The following is a 22,793-nucleotide window of genomic DNA, read 5'->3' as shown; positions in this document are numbered from 1 at the left end:
AGAGACGGGAAGCACAGCAGCGCCTCTCTCCACTCATCAAGGGTTGCCATATTTAGAGCACACTGAAAGTCTCTAATGAAGGCAGTCGATTACTCAAGTTCCTTTCACTGGGTCCAAACATCTGGCTCAGCTGTGTGTACGCGCTGTAGTGGCATTCATGAGGGAACCAGTCTCAAATGGGATTGGTGCACGGAGCGGTTGAACATGCAACAGAGGTCACTCACATTCGCAGATACTAAAGTGAACTGTCCAGCAGGGATATCATTTTACAAAAAGTTTATTATCTCTTAAAATGTTTGTACACTCGTTATGACAATGTGCTTACACAATACTTACAGTAGAGTAGGGTGGAACTTACTTTGTACATAGAAAAATAATAAAAACTAAAAAAAGAAAAAAGGTGAAATCTCCCCCACCACTGGAATAAAACTCGTCAGCAGGGTTCCTTAGTTTGACAGAGCGGTGCGGAGCTGCATCAGGAGGCTGAGCTGCTGAGGAGGGGTGGGCTGACCCTACTCTCCTGCGTACAGCTTTGGTAAGTTTACACATTATTTACACTTTCAATCACGAAATGATAGTCATTTTACAAAGTGTCTGCTTATTTAAACATTCCCAAAACTATTATTCAATATATTCACATATAAAGCAATGTACATATGTTGGAACTTCGTTTAATGCAATGAGTTAGGCTGCGAACAGTCGGTGACCTAATGCTGATGAAACCACCTCGACAACCGTAAAAATCTTGGAAATTAATGAGTGACAGTTTGTGAAGCAGAGCCGGTCTAGGTGTCGTTAACAAGGACTAACGGTGATAAAAAAAAAGAAACAGAACACACAAGATGATAAGAAACTGTTAAAACTGCACTGTCAGTATTATTCCTGTAAGAAAGGGAAACAGAGGAAAACCTCTTTACGAAGAGGAGTGGACATGAAATGGCTAAACTGCACATCAAACAGCATTCAAACCCTGCTCCCGTTATTATACATAAAATCATAAAAGACTAATTGATCACCTTGCCAACCTGCTGGCTATTTGCTGAAGTGTATTGTGAGTAAAAGCTCAACCCAGTAAGGGCATGTTTCTTGAAACTAAAGGAATTTTCATAAGGATACCACTCTGACCTCAGCCTACATCATGCATTCATAAAACAACACAGGCTCCAAAGTCTTGTGGTTAAGAAGGCGGGGCTTGAGGAGTGGAAGCTTGGCCCTCCACAGCCCAGTTAAAAGCAGCACCAGTTAGTCAGTTAGTCAGTGGCAGGGGGATGAAGCGTGCACAGGAGCAAGGAAGTGGGAGGGGAAAAAGCACTGAACTGTTCTGTCATTGATCCATTTTTAACAGTGGAAAGTAACAGAAAATACCTTTGATATGACACCAAAGCTGATTCCGCTGAGAATTCATCATTCAGGGCTAGAAGAGTTTAGAAAGTGGAATCGAGGTGATCATCTCGGGAACATTTAAGAGCCACATATGAAAAAGAAAAAAATGCTTAAAATCAAACAGTCAGTGAAAACATTAGTCTCTGTAGCACCCCGCAGTATCGTCCTGGGAGAACACTGCACCTGGAGTCTTCGGGTCGTTCAGCGACACTCGAGTCTCCGTCAGTCTGTAGAGCGGGGATCCTCCATGATCCACGGGGCCTGGAGAGCTTCTTGGGCAGCAGTGCAATTCTTAGTTATAAATACGCATAAGAAACTACTTCAGGGCTCAGGCTGGCCAGTACGTACATGAAGGAGTGAATGGAAAGGCAAATCTGTGCTTCTCCTGTGTTGGCGCAGGAAAAGGGTAACAGTGGGCGCTGAGGCTAGTCCTCCTCTGTGTCCTCCTTGGGCCTGTACACAGTGCCAAATCTCTGCATGTACTTCTTGATGTACTCCTTGGTCTTGTGCTTCACATTCTCGTTACACTCAAGGTCCTCAGGATTATTGCAAGCTTTCAACTCCTTGTTCATAACTCCATGAGTAAGCTAGAAGAATGGGCAGAGAGGAGGAAAGAGTTGTCAACAGGGTACAGTTAATTATTTAATCATCATGAATGCAAGTTGTGGTAGAGGGGTGGGCTGGATATTCTTATTTAGTGACATTGCCCTTTATAATTTGAGACAATCAAATGCAATCTCTACACAAGCGAAGCCCAACTTGGCTAATTTTATTGTACCCATGCCCTCAGAGTCGTGGTATGTCTGAGTGCAAACCACTCCCTACATTCACAATCCAGGGAGACAACGAAAACCATGGAGGAGAAAAACAATGCTGTCCTTTGAAGAAATGTTTGGTGGAAAGAGCTTTTAAAAAAGGCACAAAGTAAAACAAAGAGAGGGGGCTAATGGTTTACATGTTCAATGTGTCTTTGGTCTCTTCAAGAGGAGTCGTGGGAGCTCAACTATTTAGTTTTGGTTTGGAGGAAAACTTTGACAACATTGCCTTTTAAGAGAAAGGCTGACCAATGCCGTCATTGTGGTCTGACCACACAGGGGTCAAGGAAAGGTTTACAGATTCTTCTGAGTTTTGAAAGCTGATTGTTTATTCTTACCTTTCTAGCCAGGTGTTTGAAATCTTCCGTGTTGATGATGCGTCCGAGTTTGCAGTCTGGCTTCCGATAAGGATTTAGACACTGGACTATGAACTGGGACATCTGAGTAATGTAGACAAACAGAAAGACTTGTTAAAAGAGAGATGAATATTTAAACAAGACTAAAACCTTGCATGGCTGGCTAGAAGAGGTTTGAATCATGGAAACATCTGGAGTTAAATAACATTACTGCAAACATTGTTTACAGATACTCTGGCTCACCTCTTTGCGAAATGTCTCTTTACTCTTTTTAGCCAGCTCACTGGAAGTGTCTGCTTCAGCTGTCTTTGTAGAGAACTGTAAAGACAGAAAAGAGGGATAAAACGATTAAAACACTTTGTGTGCAACACATCTGTTCCACATTAAACCCTTGGGTTTGCATGTTTAACTTGTCATAAACTAATCCCCACCTAATTCTACTTCTTTCATCACATTGTCAAACGTTTGCTTAGCTATAATGGCAGACAGTAATAGCATGGCATACTGACTAAACCAGGGAGAGTAATTTCCAACGATTAAAATCACAAGTGTGTGCCCACCTGTGCATGATATCAATCAAACATGGCAACTGGCTACTAAATTGTGGCTATCAAGGTCAGTGGCGCATCAAACAGCACCTGCTCGACACAAAGCAGGGATATCCTGCCAGGACGCCGTCTCTGTGGCCAGCCTTCAACAACAAAGACAGACAGGCAACAGCTGACTGCCTACACCGACAACTAAGTGGTGAGGATCAAAGCCAGCACCAAGGATTCACACAACCGTCATGCCAGGGCCATGAATCCAGAAACAGTGAAATCGGACGCTTTACAAGTGCAGAGACATGTGTCATAGCTTCAAGTGCTGGACGTGGACACATGCAGGGAAATCGTCCGTGACCTTCGAACTGTTCTTGGTGGGAAGTGAAAAACATGAGTCTTTCCATCTTAGTTTTCAATGCTTTTTTTCAACTGTAATATTTTTTTATGAAGAGAGAAAAATGGGACACTTTTGTAGTTAAACTATAACACAAGAAACCGCAACTAAATGAAGGCTAGGTCTTACAGATGGTCTCTATTATCCTCAAAGTCAGGAGAGAAATGAGGAGGAAAAACAAACGAGACAAAGGAAGAAAAGATGAGCCGCAACCCCTCCCCTAACGGCCTTGAGGCGAAGGGACAGCTGAGCAGGGGGTGGAGTGAGTCAAATCTCTCTCCAAATCTGTGTCACCATGCAGATTCTGATGACGCCATTTTGCGAGGAAGAGCCATCGGGAGGACACAGCGCTCGCTGAACGTAATGTCGTGCTGAGGGTTGTTCTGTCTTCCCCCTTGAGACACAGCTGAAAGTAATCACTCGTGCTGCATCTTCAATTACCTCAAGGAACAAACACTATAATCATGTTCAAGCACACTTTCTGCAAACCAGATCAAAATGTGAACAGAGAGATTCTGTGTTTCCCTATGTGACAAAAACAAGTTATTTTCTCTGTGCTTCATGTAGCTCTATACAAAAACACTCCAGCATACCTTGGAAGGATTCTCATCGTAGGTGGGTGTCCCCAGGTCCATCTCAGATTCATGGTCCACACTTGCATTGTCGCTAAATCCATCGCATGTTGGAGGGTCCCACTGTGTTTGCCTGGTGCACAGAGGAAAGTAATGTCAGATAGAAACACAATGCAGGGGAGTTCCAGAGGCACAAACACACACACCAACAGAAACACAGCAGTACCAACCTTGTGCCGATGTGGTAGTAGTAGATCTTGCCTTCAGGGTCCCGGGCCACTTTCCAGAGCGGAGGTAGGACTATTGTTTTGGGTTTGGGAGGAGAGGGAGGAGGCAGGTCTATCACGTTGTTGGGTACAATCATTTCCTGAACAAAAGGAAATGGAAAATATGTATTAGCAACAAATCTTCATAGCTTCCCTTTGAAGAACCTCTTTTGAAATGATGCTAGGAGAAAGAATCTGATTCATTAAAGCTGAATCTTTGATGACAACAGTTGTTTAAAGTTACATATGACTGCAGTTAGATTTTTTTATTTAGAAATTAAGCCCATTGAGCTACTTCCTTAATTTGTTCCATCTTACACACATCTTAAAAAAGCACTATTATTTGTGACATGATCCACATGCTGAAGCTCTCAAGAGATGCACACATCTTAGATATATACTTCCCCCTTGTGGCCACACTGAGAAACAAGCTCCTCAAAAGGCCTGAAATGCCTAATAAACTGTCACATTGTTCAAATCAAATCAAGTTTTATTTATAAAGCACATTTAAAAGCGATTTTTGGTCGAGCCAAAGTGCTGTACATGTAATAAAAACACATTACTACAATCACAATAAAAGACAATAAATTACAACAAATATATATAAAAAATAAAAATAAAACACAGGGAAATGTCAGGAGTCGTGCTCCGCTCTGACTAGAAGGCCAGAGAGAAGAAGTGTGTTTTTAGTGTAGATTTAAAAACCCCTAGGGTCTGGGCCGACCTCACATGGAGGGGCAGAGTGTTCCAGAGCCTAGGGCCAGCTGCTGCGAAGGCCCTCTGGTTTTGAGGCTGGTCTTGGGCACTACCAGCAGCAGCTGGTCAGCCGACCTTAAAGCTCTGGCTGGGGTGTAGCGCTGGAGGAGTTCAGCTATATAGGCCGGAGCCAGCCCATTTAGTGCTTTAAAAACAAATAAAAGGACTTTAAAATCAATTCTGAACCGAACTGGAAGCCAGTGTAGTGAGGCCAGAATTGGGGTGATGTGGTCACGCTTTTTGTGGCCAGTCAGCAAACGTGCAGCTGCGTTTTGGACTAGCTGCAGGCGTTTAATTGAGGCCTGGTCCATACCCACATACAGAGCGTTGCAATAGTCCAGTCTTGAGGTAACAAAGGCGTTAATAACCCTTTCTAAGTCATTAAAAGATAAATACGACTTGGTTTTGGCCAATAGTCTTATTTAAAAAAAGCAGGATTTGACTACAGTGCTGACCTGCTTGTCGAATTTAAAAGTGCTAGTGAAGGTCACTCCAAGGTTCATGACCGAGGGGAGGATGTTTTTTTTGAGAGAGCCCAGAATATCAACCGGAGAGGCTGGAGGTTGGGGTCCAAAAAAGATGACCTCAGTCTTGCTCTCGTTGAGGTTGAGAACGTTTTTGCTCAGCCAGGATTTTATCTCTGTTAAGCAGTCCATCAGCTGCTGTAGTGAGTGTTTGACATTTGCTTTGAGAGGCAGATATATCTGTACATCGTCGGCGTAGCAGTGGAAGGGAATATTATGTTTTGTGAGAATTGAACCTAGGGGCAGTATGTACAATAGAAAAAGGATGGGGCCCAGAATCGAGCCTTGGGGAACCCCACAGGTAAGAGGGGCTTTGGCAGAGGAGAAGGCACCTAGCTGTACCGAGAAGCTACGGTCTGTCAGGTAGGACCTGAACCATGCAAGGGCAGAGCCTGTGATGCCAGCGGACTGTTCAAGCCGTGACAGCAGGATGCTATGGTCCACAGTGTCAAAGGCAGCCGTCAGGTCTAACAGCACCAAGACAGCGGAGCTACCTGAGTCGGCGGCTAGGAGCAGATCATTAAAAACTCTTAAAAGGGCTGTTTCAGTGCTGTGCATGGGTTTGAAGCCAGACTGAAACTTTTCATGGATTCAATGCATGGTTAAAAAAGACTGCAGCTGGGCGTAGACTACTCGCTCCAGGGCTTTTGATAAAAAAGGTAGCTGGGAGATGGGCCTAAAATTTGCGAGAATGGAGGGGTCGAGATTTTTCTTTTTAAGTAGTGGCTTAACCACGGCGTGTTTGAAGGCAGCTGGGACACATCCTGAGGTAAGAGAGGTGTTTAAAAGTAATAAAATACTTGCTCCAACTGAATCAAAAACATCTCTGAGAAGGCGAGAGGGAATGCTGTCTGAGGTGCAGTTTGTCGGCCGCAGGTGCTTGACTACATCCGAGAGAGAAGAGAGGGATACAGGCTCAAAGTGGTCGAGGACAGCAGGGCACAGAAAAGGAGCAGGATCTGGGGTAGCACTAGTGTGGGCTAGCCTAAGAGCAGATACTTTTTCAATAAAAATCAGTATCTCCATCATGTGGCTTATGCTGCCAAACAATATAGATGTATCCTGTGTCCCCTCTGCGTTAAGAGATTCTGAAAGTTTCAGGAAAAAAGATTCGCTCACTTTTTGTATGAAAAACAGTATAATAGGGGACCTTTAACCAATATTCATTGGCTTTACAGATGTGCATTATCAGTCAATGTGTTACACTATGCCCTGTTTCAAGTATAATCAGCATTTAAGACAGAGTGAGTATGAGTTACCTGTTGGACAGTTTGGGATGTGACAATGGTGGTGACGGTGCCCCCCTGCTGCTGCACCACCACTCCCTGCTGATGGCCGGGATACACAGGCTGACCGTGCAGGTAGCTGGCTGTGGGTTCAGTGTACGCCTTCAGAAACACAAACATTTCAATCAGAGTTAGACAGTCACTACGGGCATTCTGACGTCTTGGGCATGTTGAGCATGTGCTGCTGTGTTCTATAATAGTTTATCACACGTGATGGATTTGCAACAATCCCCAAGCAAAGGACATCTCCGATTGTTGAGCTTTGATAAGTACTTTTTTTCCCAACGTATTTTATTATTTTTGCTAAAGATTGCTTAAAAAACACTAGATGGGTAAGTCAAATTACGACTACTGGAACATCAATGTACAAATAGTGAAAATTGGAATTATAGAACAGAAATACAATTTAGAAATACATATTTTAAAAAGGGGACCTATCATGCAAAATGCACTTTTGTACATCTTTTATACATGAATATGTGTCCCCGGTGTTTCAGGGAACTCACCAAGTGTCAGAAAACACAACCCTCTCTATTTTCCTCCATACCCAATTCTCTAAAAACGGGGCTGCAACGGATCTGATAAAAACTGATCCAGATTTGAACACGTTACTGACGTCAGGACGGTGGCGCTACGGCTATTGGGCCAACTCTCCACCTATCAGGGGAATGTGGGGTTGGGCCACGGCCGGCCATTGCCGCTCGAAAGCACTGGAGACGCTGTAGTACATATGCCAGGCCTGTAAGTGGCGCTGTAGTCTGCCACAAAAGCAGCGAAGAAGACTTCCCGCGCATGGTTGCCATGGTTTCCCTTCTGATTATTCTCCGCTGTGGCTTTTTTTCTCCCTCCCCGAGGCAAGCGTTTGCTCCTGCTGCTGTAATTCAATGCAATCCCTCCCCGTCGAGGCAAGCACTGTAATTCTCTCCGGTTAGTCCACCAGCAGATGACAAACACCCACCTCTCCGCCTCTTCCAAGGAACGAGGGGACCGTGCGGCAGTGTTTCAGTTAGGTTTTCTTTCGCCGGTCAAGATGTCCGTTAAAGTTTAAATCTTCCGGACAAAATTAGAAAAGTGCCGGTCAAAGGTCTTCTTTGTTATTTATTGAGCTTTAAAACAAATGAATAACGACTATATAATAATATAATAAAACACGGAGGACGGAGATCTCTTTTTCTCCCCCTCTTCTGACTTGATCAGTGCGCGCTCCCCTCTCCTGCAGGGGGGCGTGGTCAACTGCAGCTCACAGAATCAGCCCCCTGCAAAAACAGGGCTGGAGAACAGCAAATAGAGCGAAATGAGGCATAGCTAAAATGCATGATCTGTTTGGTATTTTGAAAACAGAAACGTATAAATATACCTTATATAGGTATGGCCCTACAATATATCATTTAAATATAGCATGATGGGTGTCCTTTAATATAAAGAACAATATACTTGCAATTGCATTAGTTGGACACAGTGGATTCTAACGCAATTGAAACAATTATTTCATTGGTTTGATATTTTGCCATTATTTTGTATGTAAAGTAGAAATAATAAGAAATAAGCACATTATTTACGAATTCATATAAATTATTTGAATTTCATTGGATACAGCTAAGTTAAAATACAGCATTTCTGATGTGCCAAATGATATTAGTCCTTGATTATGATGACTGCAGAGAGCCCCCTACCTGTATGACGGGGGTGTTGGCCTGTGGGTAGGCGGTGGGGATGCTGTAGATGGTTTGGCACGGCTGCCCCTGGTAATAGATGGCTGTCTGTGTCTGAGGCGGTGGTGGGGCTGTGGTGTACTGCTGCGCCGGCTGGGTCTGCACCGTCACTGCCTGCTGAGTAGTGGGGTCCCACAGAGTAGTGTAGCTCTGCTGGCCCTGTATGGGAGGGGGCGCGGGTACTGAGAGGACCGCCACACCTGGGTCCTGAGCTGCTACAGTTGGCTGGGCATACTGTGGAGGGTTGCCAGGGGCGAGGTCAGTGGTGTGCTGAGGAAGATTAGAGACCGGAGCGGCCTGGGAAGTGGAGGATGGAGAGGACAATCCCAGAGGCGTCTCTTCATAGTTCAGGGCGGGATCAACCGGGGGGGTGGGTAGCAGTATTTTGCCTACATTGGGGTTTGTGGGATCAACATAGGCCTGGAGTGGATATCCAGGAGGGTAGGTGATGAAGCCAGGGTCGGAGATATAGGCCAGAGAAGGGTCATAACCCATTGTTTGAAGCTGCTGCTGCTGCTGCTGCTGCTGCTGCTGCTGCTGCTGTTGTTGTTGTTGTTGTTGCTGCTGTTGCTGCTGTTGCTGCTGTTGTTGCTGCTGTTGTTGTTGTTGCTGTTGTTGTTGCTGCTGTTGTTGCTGTTGTTGCTGTTGTTGCTGTTGTTGCTGTTGTTGCTGTTGCTGTTGTTGCTGTTGTTGCTGTTGTTGCTGTTGTTCTTGCTGCTGCTGTTGTTGTTGAAGCTGCTGTTGTTTCTGGGCTTCCCGCTGAGCAACTTCCTGCTCAAACAGCTTTCTGCGCTCATCTGTAGACAGCTTGGTGCGCTCCTTGCCAGCAACTCCCCGAGCCTTGCTGCTGTTAGGCGTGTCAAACCTTAACAATTCAGAGAACAAGACCAGAGTTTGTCAAAACGCCACCATGGTGCACAGCTGTTCCAATTACAATCTGCTTGGAAGACACACTGCACAATGTTACCCTATCACAAGAAATCTTACCGTTCCTCAGTGCGCCGGCTGCTCCTTTCGTAGGAGGACGGTGGTGAAGCGGAGCGTCTCCTCCGTCTCTCTGTGCTGCGTTGAGGAGTTTTGTCAGAGCCTCGATCCCGATCTCTCTCTCTGTCCCGATCCCTCTCCCTCTCTCTGTCCCTCTCTCTGTCCCGATCTCTGTCTCTGTCCCTGTCCCTGTCCCTCTCTCGATCCCTGTCTCTTTCAAAATCTCGGTCTCTCTCCCTGTCGCGTTCCCTCTCCTTTTCTCGCTCCCTCTCACGTTCTCGGCTACCAGAAGTGGTGCGTGGCGTCAAAGTTGTGTCTCTATCCCGGCTACGATCTGTGAGAAAGCTCAAGTTAGCAAAAATGACACAGAGAAAAATTCATAGCCAATTAAACGCATTGTTCTAAACTTACCATTTGCCTCCTTTTCCACCTGAATCTTCTTTGGTATTCTGTACACCTCCTGAAAGAGAAACACCATTTTGACTTTAAACTTCAGAATACTGTAGTATCCAAGCAGATTACAAAATTATTTGTAACTGTGTTTCACAATGTATGTCTTTTAAATTAAATCTGTTTGCGCCCACCTTCAGATCTTTCCAGCTGTCCAGAAGCCTGGCAGCCATGCCACAAATGTCCAAAGAACTGAGTTGGGGCTCCTGACTCCTTTCGCTCTCCACATCTGAGACACCTTCCTCTTCATCTTGAGAAGGAGTTCCTATCGCTGATGGCTCCACGGGGGTTGCTATGACTTCAGAGGGCAGACTGGCCTCCGGGGTCTCAGAGTTGCAGGAAGCATCAGTGGTAGATTCTCTAGGTTGTGTCTCGATGACAGGAAGTGGTTTCTCAGCTTCCTGTGTCTCTGCCTGGGCCTCCATATTCTCGGAAGGCTGCTCAGGCAGAAGATCAGCAACATCTGTTTGCATGGGCTGCATTTCTGGCTCCAGAACTTCTACGCTGGGCTGGTCTCCTTCAGGTTCAGCCTTTTCCGTCACAGCCTGATGCGTGTTCTCCTCCCCACTCTGCTGTTCTTTACTAGGCTCTTTCGGCTCTTCAAGTTCATCCGTAGGAACCTCACTTGTGTCCTCTTCCGTCTTAATCTCAATATCTTTCTCCAAAGTCAACTCAATTTTTTCTTCTACCTCTTCAGTTTGAGGTTGTTGTTGTTGACCACTGGCACTCATCCCTGTCTCCTCCTCTTTCTCCTCTTGGACCAGGACCTCCTCTTGGACCTGGACCTCCTCTTGGACCTGGACCTCCTCTGTGACCTGGACCTCCTCTGTGACCTGGACCTCCTCTGTGACCTGGACCTCCTCTGTGACCTGGACCTCCTCTTTCATCGGCTCTTCCGTCGTTTCTTTTAGTGGATCTGCAGCCTCACACACCTGCTCTGCCTCCAACTGTTTGTCGTCAGGAAGTCCTGCATGTAAGGATTCTTCTTCTTCCTCGTCATCATCGTCCTCCTCCTCTTCTTCCTTGCAATCAGATGCTTTGCTGGCGTCAGAGAGTGCACTGTCCAGACTGTTTTCACTGATGATTTTAAGGCGGCGGTACACAGCGGGTTTTGCCGATTCACCGTCCAATTCTGGTCCCACCTTGGTGGAGGAACCATCAGGAGTGTTGAGGGGGGTTTGAGCACGGGAGGTGTTCTCACTAGAGTAGTCATCCATCTCAGCAGGGTGATGGAGTGATTTTGTCTGTGCCCATCTCTGGATAAAGGTAAGGATCCTGCTCTCCTCCAACATGTTCTTAGTGGAGATAGGGAGCACAGCCAAGGTCTTCAAAATCTGTAAACAGAATCATAGATAGTCAGATTAAATGTGGAAAAGCTGCATATATGAGTGTACACATTCTGAAGAATTAAAAAATGTGCTTAATGTTTAAGTGCAAAGTCTATGAAATATGTCACCTCTAACTGCAGTTTGACGTTATTGGCACTGTTGCCTTTAGCTTCAGAAATCTCCACCATGAAGATCCATAGCAAAGACAATCCATGATGGTCCAGGAACTGCTTCAGGCATGAAGGGCTTTGAGTATCCTGTGCAACACAAACATGTAATATTAGGTACCGTAAATGAAAATAAAGAAGTACTAATGGTATTTAAAAAAAAGCATCAATACTCATCATACTTGTATGAGCTTGAGACACAGGAGTTTCTGCTCCATGGTTTCCACTCGGACCATTAGTCTGCAGAGAGACACCACCTGTTTCTCATCATACAGGCCTTCTCCATTTTCCAGTAACGCCTCCAGCTCTTCATCAACCTGAGGAAGGACAAAGTGGTGTCATCAGAAATAGAACTTTTTAGATGAAGAAATTGGCCTTTAGAAATGTTAGCTTGTTTGCATACAAGTGCTAACATCACTTTAGTGAAAACTCAATTATTTTATTATTTGTATTAGTCCATTTATTGAACATGTCGGAAACAATAATTATAACAAAGAGATGCAAAACTAAAACACAAACATTCAAGGTACAAAACAATTAAAATAAATACATTCTCAAATAGTCTCTGTCATGTTCAACAGGGGCAAGAAGAAGCTTAAAAAAACTTTTCTGGGCCTACCCCCTCTAGCGTACATTTTTCTAGAAAATAAATTCAATAAAGGATGCCAATTTCAGCAGAAGATGTTGAGGTTGTGATTGTGTAGAAGTGTGACCTGTTTACATTACTGGCAGCTTGTTGTAAACCAATAACAGGACACACTCAAATATGACAGAACTGACCGTGGTGAGAGCGCTCTTTCTGCTGCGGTCTTTCTTCATCTTCCCTCCAGCTGCCCGAACACTGACTCTGTTCTCCCCGCCGAGGAAGCCTCTGCAGCTGGGCGCTCCACAGAAGCATTTCTGTGCTTCTTTGCTGTAGGAGGAAATAAAACAATAAGGTGAATCCCCAGTGCAAAACCAGTTAAACAGTCAAAATAGATATGAATAAATGAACAAAGAGCCACTCTTTCTTAACATATCACATATGATAGACTGGCAACACAAACATCACAAAATACAAGCATGGAAAAAATGAACTAGAGGAACATTACCCGTATCTCTGGAACTGGTAATCAAATGTCAGTTCAGTTCCTGCAGGGACCGCCCTGGAGGTGAAGAATCCGACTCTAAGCTGGCCATTGACAGTCCACTGGAATGGGACAAAAAGAATCATCAGATAAGTACATTAGGAAATTAACAACATGCATTACTAAAGGAAAGCTGGCAGTTTTTGAAAATATCCAGGGAAGCTTCATGGAGTTTTTGAAAAAGAATGTTGGTAATGATCAATAAAACCAAAGACAGGGGCGGGGAGGGGGGCAACGGGAATACGATTATAAAGTGTAGTAGCCCACGTCATATTCCTTCAGATTTCTTGAAGATCTCTGTACTTTTTTTATCCCTGTATCATCTGTATACTGACCTGTGTTTATTTACATGCCTATTCATTTGACCGTACACTGTATCTGCCACCTAGACTGACCGTTTTATGTATGTGTAATGTTCGTTATATTTGAAAACTTCAATAAAAATGTTGTTTAAAGAAAAAAAACATTAGGAAATTAACCGTAAAAAGCGTCATTTATTTTGCCACTATACCTTTTGGGTCTCACAGTTGGGTTCACAGCTATGGTTCATAAAACGGGAGCAGTTCCCTTTCAGCGTTGCATCAATGATCTAAATGGAAAATAAACAATGTCACTTATTTATACAGCTTCACCTGATACATTTAGACAGATTGCAGTTAAATACCATTATTTATTGAAATGTGTAATCACCAACCTCATTATTCTTTAGAGCCATGAAGTAGTAGTGGATGTTCTTATTGCGAGCATATTCTTTCACCCTAGTTTTGAACTCCTTGTGGTCCAATACCTCCCCGCAGTATTCCAGCACAAAGGTGTTTCTGAGATTGCAATAAAATATTTAATATTACAATCTAAAAGAGTCTGTGTGCCAACAATGACAAATAATTTTGTAAATACTTACTCAATCAAGTCCTTAGCTGCCCGTAGACCCCAGCCCTTATCTTCTGTGAGGATGACCTCGAAGTCTGCATGTTGTTTCATCTGAAAGCGTCTATTAGAGCAGTAGTGTCCATTCAGACACCGTGAGGAGCTGGAAAAAAAATGTTCAGACTTATATACTGTACGTTAACAGGCTCCTACACATTTTGAAATTGCAAATGTTTACAGAATCTGCCCTTTATTTAACTTTCCCGGGTTTGAATGTTAAAGAGCATGATTAATACATACAATTAACAGACTCATGTTATTACTAATTCAAACTTTCCCTGCAAAATGTTTTATATGGAAACATTGTGTCACATGATGTCACAGCATTAACAGTAATTATCAACTTACCACTCAATCATGAGCAGCCGATTCAAACAGTCTTCCCCGCATGCCAATACTCCTCTGGAGCGCTCCTCTCTGGGCAGCACTGGGCACTCGCATTGCATTCTCTTGATATCTCGATGGGATTTGCTTTTCTTTCTGCAAAAAGAAAAATTACAAAAAATATCAAAGCTCCAGCCTAAAACCACTTATATTTAGGTCAATCTTTGTACAAACAAAATAATAGCTATTGTTAAGCAGACCAAACAACAACCTACCTTTCTGTCAGGTACAGGTTCTCCTCAATCAAGTCAAAGTAGGGGGGCATCTTCTTAGACCTGGAAAACTCTCTCCATTTACTGGAGTCTTGAAAGTCTCGCAAATTGAGCAATGGACGCTGCACCTCAGCTCTGACATGAGTTTCTTTAGAGACGTCAGCACTTTCTGGACGCTCCCTCTTGCCTGCAGGCCCAGCTTCTGCTTCATTGTCTGAATCAGACTCGATCTCTGGCCGCCTTTTCTTGGGAGGGCCCCTTCCTCTGTGGGGTCTAAAATGGTCTTCTCTAGGGGCGTCCGGCAAAGCAGAGCCCCTGCTGTTGCTGCTTATTTCGTGCCCTTGTAGTCCAGCACATTCAACAGCTGTTTTGCCAAGGTTAGACAGTTTATCCTCACTGAAGTCGTCCTGGTCATTAGTTAGGGAATCAGGATGGATTTCACCTGCAGGGTCCGGATAATGCTCATGCACATGGAGGTAGGGTTGTCTGATAGTCTGTGTGTTTGGGGATTGATGATTCCAGGTGGCATTACTCTGCTTCTGCTCCTGTCCCATGGCAGAGGTTTCAGCCAGTTTAGTGTTTGCTAGGTGTGGCCCATGACTGCTATCAGGCAGCTGGTATGTAGTACTAGGCTGTTCTGGATGTGAAAATTCCCAACCCAGGCTGAGTCCATTCTTATCATTGATATTGTCAGCATCAGGTTGGAAATGAGACTGCATCCTTTCACCTCTGCTGCTTACATTATGCTGTGTGTGCCCTTGCTCACGCTGCCTGGAATTATCAAGGCTGTGGGCAGGGACTGTGGCACTTCCATGGGCAACAATTTGACCCGCCATGTAACGCTGTGCACTGATGGAGCTGGAACCCTCTGAGTGACTGGTGCTATCAATCATATTACTCTGGGATTGACACAACATGCTACTTTGGGATGAATCATTTAGACCATCACAAGGACCAGTTGGTGCCAGGATCGAGAAAGCAGCCCCCTGCCTTTGTTGTGTACCTTGAATCGGGACTTCGTTGATATTTGCGTTCTGTAGTTGGGAATTGTTCAATAGATTGCTTGGAGAAGCTCCCGTATCCTGTGCATCTCCTATTAGCGAAGAATTCTTTGGCACTACCACCACAGAGTGCAATCGTTTTATAGCCTCGCCGCAATCGGAGTCATACTCGGAGTTGTCACTATCACTGACCTCACTCTGTCCTCCTAATCCGTCCTGATTAAGTAATGTTCTATTACTGTTCTTGGGGGTGCTGCCCCTGGATTTTTCATCATGATCATCGCCATTCCAACTCTGCATCTTTGCAGCTTTGTCGACCTGTGATGCATTATTTACATGCATAGGCTCATCTGTTTGTATTTTTTGACAAACTCTCAGCTTTAAGTCACAGTGGTCAATGCTGGTGCTTGCCTGTGAAGTCTCACTTTGGTCTTTGTATTTATCGGATATCGGTGGGCTGTCTGAGCCAACTTCCTGCCTAGAGTTCTTAGTCTGCTTATCCAGTTTGGAATGTGTTTCAGCTCCTTGCTGAGTATTTTTGTTAATATCAGAGTCTTGTTGGTTATTGTCTTTAGAAACTTCAATTTGTTTGACAGAAATCACTTTTTTAACAGTAGGCGTACTCTCTGCACAAAGTGACCACTCTAAATTATCACTTTCTGAGGTGTTCTGCCCAACTATATCCCATCGGGACCTTTTTGACATACTGCTGTTCTTTTGAACAGTATCCATATTTTGCTGTTCAATGGTCAGCTGATCCTCAGATTCAAGACACGATAATTCAGATTTGAGCAACAAATTTGTGTCAGGCAGCTTGCCGGCTGTCAAATCTTTAACGATCACTGGTTTAGTGTTCTGCTGGACATCATGGGTGACGGGTACATCTGATGTTTCTAAGGACTTTGGCCCTGGTAAACAGTCAACAATGTTCTTGTCCTGGTTGCACAGTATGCTATCATTACTACTACATGAATTTAAGACAGCTGCATCAGAGTTCAAATGTGGTCGATTATTAGAAGAAGGGCTATCCTTCACATTGGTCACATTTTCCAGGGCGGCATGCTTTAGGTTTTCACTCGGGGTTATAGCCGAGGGCTCTACATCAAGACTTGATTTTGTTTCTTTTGATCTCTTCGATGAGGATTCTTGCGATTTTTCATCGGGGCATGAGACCATCTCCTTAACATTCTGACCACTACATTCATTACCACCTTTTAGGGAATCGTTTTTTTCTTTCTCACTCCGAGAAAAAGCCTCTGTGGTGTTTGTGTTTGACAGTGCTTTGCCAGGGCTGTGAAATATGTAATCTGATTGTTTATCGTGTCCACTGGTTTTCCCAGAAAATCTAGAAGGGGTCATCTGCTTTGAGTCTGGCCTACTGGTTTTCTTCGGGTAGTTTTTACATTTGTCTTCCCGACCAGACATTTTTTCAGATGCCTTTGATTTTCCCTTATGATCTGCTTCAGAGTCATTGGAGCTGCTTTTTTGCCGTTTTTCACATGTTTGAGAGTTTGTATGCATGCTGGAAGAAGAGGATTTGCTGTTGGTCTCTGATTTGTGATGGGTGCTAGATTTACGGTAACTAGAGTCCAGATCCGGGGAGCACTTGCGCTGGGAATCAGAGTCCGATAGTCGCTTTGAGGTCCTTTCAGACTTCGACGATTTTGTTCTTTTATCATATTCTGAAGACTGAGGAAAATCTGAAGATTTAGAAACCTTCTCAGACTTTGAGTAGGAAGATGATTTTGAGTCTTTATGTGAGGTTGAATGGCTGGACAATCTACTGGAGTCACTAGTCCTAGTTCTCGTCTTCCTGTGGTCATCCTCAGAGTCAGAACTGTCCCGAGTTCTGTCAGTGCGAGAGCGAGAACGTCTTCTCTCTCTGCGTGGAGAATTCCGGTGTGATCTCCGATCAGAGTCATGGTAGTATGACCTTTCGGAGCGTGACCCTCTGTCGCCTCTGGATCTCTCTGACCTGGAGTGAGATGAACTTGTCCGGGACCCTTTTGATTTAGAACGTGATCTAGACCTGGACCTTTTGCGATCTTTATCGGATCGAGATGAGCGTGAGGATGTGTGTCTTGGATCACGTTCTGATTTGGAGTAACTAGAAGACCTTTCATTATTCTCTGACCGCCTAGAATAACTTTTATCTTTTTCCTCCACATGTGAACTTGAGGAAGACTTTTTTATCTCTTTGCTTCTGCTGTCAGAGTTTGCTTTAATTTTGGAGTCAACTGATTTGCGACTAGAAGACATCTGGCCTGAATCTCCATCAGATTCAGAGCCAGGGTGAGCACTATCAGAGTGGGACCTGGTTTTTGTTTTCTCTACCTTAATAACCTGCTCAGCACTGCTGGAACTCTCTCCATCTTTTCCTGAGGAGGCAGCTGGCTTCTTGAGGGTAGGTGTAACCCTTTTATCAGGGGCCTCAATGGGATCATTTTCAGACGGGCAGACACTGATGACATTCTGAGGCTGAGGCGTTGGAAATTCAGGTTCACTTGTTGGTTTTTGCAGAACCTGCAATTCAGGAGAGTTTGGCTCCTCTGGCACAACAGTTGTTAGATTCTCTTCAGTCACAGAGACACTGAGAATTTGCTTCTTGAAATGCATCTTCGGCAGGTCCGTTTTCAGTTTAGTGGCCGCAGCGACTGGTGTTGGAGAATGTATCTCCGCTATTGATTGTTGCACCGTGGGGGTCTGGTTCTGCTCAGTTTGCTCAATGTCTGTATTTTGCCCTTCTACTTCTGAAGTTGACTGTGACAAGGCAGCGTTAGGCTCAGCAACAGACTTGTCAGGACTGGCAGGGAGGAAGAATGGGCTCTGCAGTGGCTTCTTGGTCGGCGCGAAGCCGAAGGACACTTTCTGACGACCCTGATCCTCCAGGTTGACCTTCATCTTGGTCCCTTTAGGCAAGAGATGGTTGGATAGCATGACTCTGGGAGACAGGCTCTTGATTAGAGCTGCCTTGGATAGGCCCTCCACCTTCACCTATAATAAAAGAGAAAATGCTTTTCAATTGAGTTAAATAATTAATTGTGGTATTGGACATCGGGATCATACTTTGTTTAGTTGATGAGACTTACCGAGGCATTACTCCCCTCCTCTCTGAGGTTACACAAGAGCATCACAGGAACATAAAAAGAGAGGGAAGACAGAAATGAGTTTACACAGTTCATGCATCTCATCAAATTCAAGCTCAGGTGGAATATAAGGCTCCAAAATTGTCAATGTAGCCTTGTTGGATGTGAACATGTGCCTGAACATATTGTGTGCTCTCCTAAAAGGTAAGGACTTGGAAGCACCACATCTGCTGCCATATCTACAACAGTGTCAGGTGGAATTTCCTACCACCTGCTCCTGTAACTCTGTTTTCCTAAAAAGTGCAAGCCTGATATATTATTAATAAGAAAACTGGAGATTTGTCTCAAAGTTTAAGTAAAGAATATTGATATAATACTTTTTTGAATTTCATCTTAGCCACCTTTGTCACTTAAAAATAAATGAGTCTGACAGCATATATGATAAACCGCTGACTTGTGACAAATGTCTTAGGGTGCTATTCAGGGCAGTCATATCACAGTATGTGAACAATTTGTTGAAATAGGTGAAAGAAGACATAGGTAGCCATAGTAATGTATATATAAGATCTAAAATTAGTTATTTATAAACAGAGGAGAAAAATAACATCAGGAATGTTTTCTGTTGTCTGGTAATGCTGGTAAACAAAACTCTGTATTCCCCATTAGAATGTACCAGTACAGAATTGGGGTGATTATTGCTCATCAGCACATATATATTGCATGATGAACATTGACTTAAATATATCATCCTCCAAACCACAAGGTCAAATGCTTAACTGCTTTGTTCTGCGGACAGGAACATACAACACCATAGTTTAATATAAAGTTAGTTATCAGACACCACACTGGATATTAGAAAAAGTGTTTATACTGATTTGTATAGAGACATATCCTGACTGAATTTGAAGCATCCTAACCATTTTAGAGATGGGGTTTCCAATGCCTAAGAACAACTTACAATTGTAAAGCCAGTGCCAATAACAGGAGCATGACACTGTGTAGAGGAAAACTGATGCACCCGTTGGAAACCCATGCAACTTAAAAAAGATTACCATGAAAATCATGATTAATTGTGATGCTACAGATCTAAACAATGAGCCACCATGCAAAATATATGTCCGATTGAGGTATCCACTACAGTAATAGCTTAGCTTGCAAAACATACTTTTAAGGTCTCATTTTATTCATAGCCAACTTAATTAAGAAAACCATTCATGTTAGACAGGAATAAAGCTACGGTTAGGCTAATTAAACCTGACCGAAAATTATACATCATTCATTTTTTCTACATAATACAACACCTCTGAGAAAACAAACACATCCGCTGTTGCTGCTATGTCCTAAAAGAGCTACAATACCTGGATTGCGTAGAGCTGTAAAGGCCATATGAAACAAAAAGTATTTGTAGGACAGGAAGGACAGTCTGTAATTAATCTTACTATTGCTATGTCCAGGCAATTTAGTTTTTCAACAGACATGTTTTATGTTACATCATTGAAAAAACAGTAGTGGCCAAAAGAATACAGGAAAAGGTTTTTTGTTTGTCCTTTTGTCCTATTAAAGCTAGTGTGGTTTCTTTGGGGTATGTTCATCGGTGCTGGGCAACAATTGGGTCATTTAATCCTTGGGGATTTTATTATTTTCCTTTTTTTCTCTGTAACCTTCAAAAGGAGACACTTATGCAGTGACATTCTGTTAAAGGGATATCACAAGAAGCTTTCAGTCAAATTATTAATGGACTGGGCCTACTTCACCAACTTGATGTGGTAGATATTAGACAACAAATCTTCAAAACGTATATTATTGTCAGGGGTACTCCTGTATCTGTTGCCACACTGATCGAAACAATAGTAACCAGTAATCTATTCACTTGGTCAAAAATAACAACATCAATTGATAAAAGCATGTGAAGACAGCATGTCATATCACATCAGACATCTATGTTAAAAGAAGAGCCCAAAAATATTCAGCAGAGGAAAGTGCTTTGGATGTTAAATAGCAAAATAAAGACAATGCCTTGGCCTTAGGATGACCTTGATAGCCAAATGTTTCAACAGTAAACAGGTGCCAGAAATATTTTCATTGTCTACACCTAAAAGAAAAGAAAACTTAGAAACCACACTAAAACAATTTAATGTCAAACTACTCTGAAAAGACATATACTGTAAGTTGCATTTTGCAGTCTAATACCTGATCTCAGACTTGAGAAGAGTGTCCATTGAGAAACTCGTCTAGGATTAGTAGGCCCGAAGAGGCTGCTGGCCAACAATAATCCAAATCAGAGAAATGTGCCCTCCAAATTGACGCCACACCTGGCAAAAAGAAAGACAGAGAAGCAATGAACTGAGTTTGTTCACAACAGCTTACAGCTACTCTGTCAGGAACTTAAAATAATTTTGACATGTGCATAGAGAAAAAACGAGTTTTTGGTTTAACCATGAATATGGATTGAGCAAAACACACTCTATACTTTATGTACATCATGTCAAATATGTTGTGTTTGTCACATGCTTTCAACCGTTGAGTTCTAACGACTTCTGCAGCCTCCCTTCCTGAGTGTCATGTTATCTATCGTGGAATATGTGGCAGAGATGCTATATGCACGTTTTAATATTATTGTTTGCTAAGGGACAAACTTAAATTTAAATGACGGTAAAAACAAAAGTAAAAGGTTATATGTATCTATGGGTTATAAATAGCACCATTATGTTCGAAGATATATGAAAAACATGGATGCTCGGCGAGCAGAGACCAAGCATCTCATTACTGGACATTTAGAGCGAAAGAAAATGGCATACTTAAAACAAAGGCTTTACTGTACAACAAGGATGTATGTGAAGGAACACATGGACGCTGTTGTGAAAACAAACGGTGAATGGTTCGAAGCAATTAAGAAAGTAACTAAAGCATGGCCTGTGCAGGAGAATTGAATGCAGCCAAAACATGGCCTTTAAAAGGATAGTAACAACTATAAAAACGAGTAGAGGATGTGTAGCAAACCTATTCATTTAATAAACTAATTTACCACGTTTTGCAAACTAGTCATACTACATCATATATATAATTAGTAAGCCGGTAGGTAAGGTTGCAAGAACTAAGCTGTTCGACTTTGAAACTGGTTTATACAAAATATCAAAACCAGCTAAGCTAACTTGGGTGAGCTAACATGAACAGGGAGCTTTCGTGTGCCATCTTTAAAGATAGCGTTAGCCCGTGTTCTGTTATCTATAATTCATGTTGTTAATGTTGACTGGCAAACCTTTAAATCATTCACAACACAATAAGTTAGTCGATTGATCGGGTTTTCGGTTGCGTATTAAAAGGTAAACAAACATTTGTTCCTGGAAACGAACACAGCTAGCCAAGAAACTGTACTAGCATCAGCAGCTAACGCTAGCAAGGTTAGCACTGTACTAGCAGCCACTATGCTAACGTTACTGTTGTTAACTTGTGTTTTACTTATCGATCTGTGATCCGTGCCGAATGTGTAAACTCAAATTAAAACATTTTTCGACTAGCAGGGAGCTCGTTTATTTTCTAATTGAATTAATGAGCAGGAAGGGTTTGATTCGTTTCCGTTTAGGGGTATAATGGACCCGTACACTCGAGTCTCTGCACCCGGCGTTACTAGCATGCTAGCTGGTGATGTTTTGTCTTACTTGTGTGTAGTAAGATGGCTAAAGCACACTGCCGCAATTTACATAACGGGAAGAAAAAATGTGTTTTTTTTACAAGGTACTCACTTTACGAAGTGCTTGAGGTCACAAGGTTCCTCCATCTTCGAAAATCACCGGTAGTCGACCCTTTGTAAAACATCAAGCAACAATGTATGCCGACGTCAAATCCATACGAAGCTGTCGGAAATGATCGTCGGCTAGTGGCTGTGCTGCTGCTGCGCCCCAGCTTCAGCCTGGGTGAGTGTCGGTACTATGGAGCTAACATGAGCTCACAGTTAGCCTTAAGAGTGCAGATCTAGAAGACACATGACGCCGAAAACCAAGCCCTAGAGTGTCTCGATTTGACCAACCTGTGTATTACAATAAGACTGACAACCCGATCTGCTTGAAGGGTTATGGACATTTATTTTGAATACTTTTTATTCCACACATTGATCCTCACTATGCCTCTGTGGCTGCCTGCTGCCTGCTGCCTGCTGCTTCCAACAACATCACATGATGTGTGAACATAGCTGGCGCGAACCCTGGTGCGCACTGGGGTACCAAACCATCAAGTCATTTAACAACTTGCAAAATAAATCATATACAAATACACTCAAAACCCTCATCACTATCTTTAAAGAATCGCGATCGTATAGGGGAGGGGGCCAATGTAAGAACAATTGTATTGTTCTGTATTTTATTGTGGCTAATTCTCAATTTAAACTGTTCTTGACTATGTTTTAAAATAATATAAAGAGATGTGTCGAGCGTCCACTGACCGCTTTTGCATGTTGTGGAGTGAGAAATAAGACAAATGTTTGATAGGAACCAATACAACATAATGTCTACAACAGTTAAAATA

At 43.2% G+C, this 22,793-nt stretch overlaps 1 protein-coding gene across 2 annotated transcripts; it reads right to left on the bottom strand.

Annotated features, from left to right (window-relative positions):
* Positions 1-259: 259 nt before the first annotated feature.
* Positions 260-22,415, bottom strand: setd2 (SET domain containing 2, histone lysine methyltransferase). 2 transcript variants are annotated; one of them, XM_034127434.1, is made up of 22 exons: positions 22,016-22,415; positions 20,463-20,584; positions 18,276-18,297; positions 14,189-18,180; positions 13,938-14,069; positions 13,564-13,692; positions 13,357-13,480; positions 13,174-13,251; positions 12,627-12,724; positions 12,316-12,448; positions 11,718-11,852; positions 11,497-11,625; positions 10,175-11,374; positions 10,002-10,050; positions 9,594-9,924; positions 8,568-9,471; positions 6,868-6,996; positions 4,293-4,429; positions 4,084-4,195; positions 2,798-2,872; positions 2,537-2,638; positions 260-1,970 (listed from the first exon to the last, which is right to left on the bottom strand). In XM_034127434.1, the coding sequence occupies exons 2-22, from the start codon at positions 20,489-20,491 to the stop codon at positions 1,809-1,811; spliced, it is 8,202 nt and encodes a 2,733-aa protein (XP_033983325.1). In that variant the 5' UTR covers positions 20,492-20,584; positions 22,016-22,415; the 3' UTR covers positions 260-1,808. The 2 variants fall into 2 exon arrangements, with proteins under 2 accessions (XP_033983325.1, XP_033983324.1); XM_034127433.1 differs by lacking the exon at positions 20,463-20,584.
* Between the last annotated feature and the right edge of the window lie 378 nt (positions 22,416-22,793).

Source organism: Trematomus bernacchii, unplaced genomic scaffold (assembly GCF_902827165.1).
Source record: "Trematomus bernacchii unplaced genomic scaffold, fTreBer1.1, whole genome shotgun sequence".
Taxonomy (NCBI): domain Eukaryota; kingdom Metazoa; phylum Chordata; class Actinopteri; order Perciformes; family Nototheniidae; genus Trematomus; species Trematomus bernacchii.
This window is presented reverse-complemented; position numbering and strand designations above follow the sequence as displayed.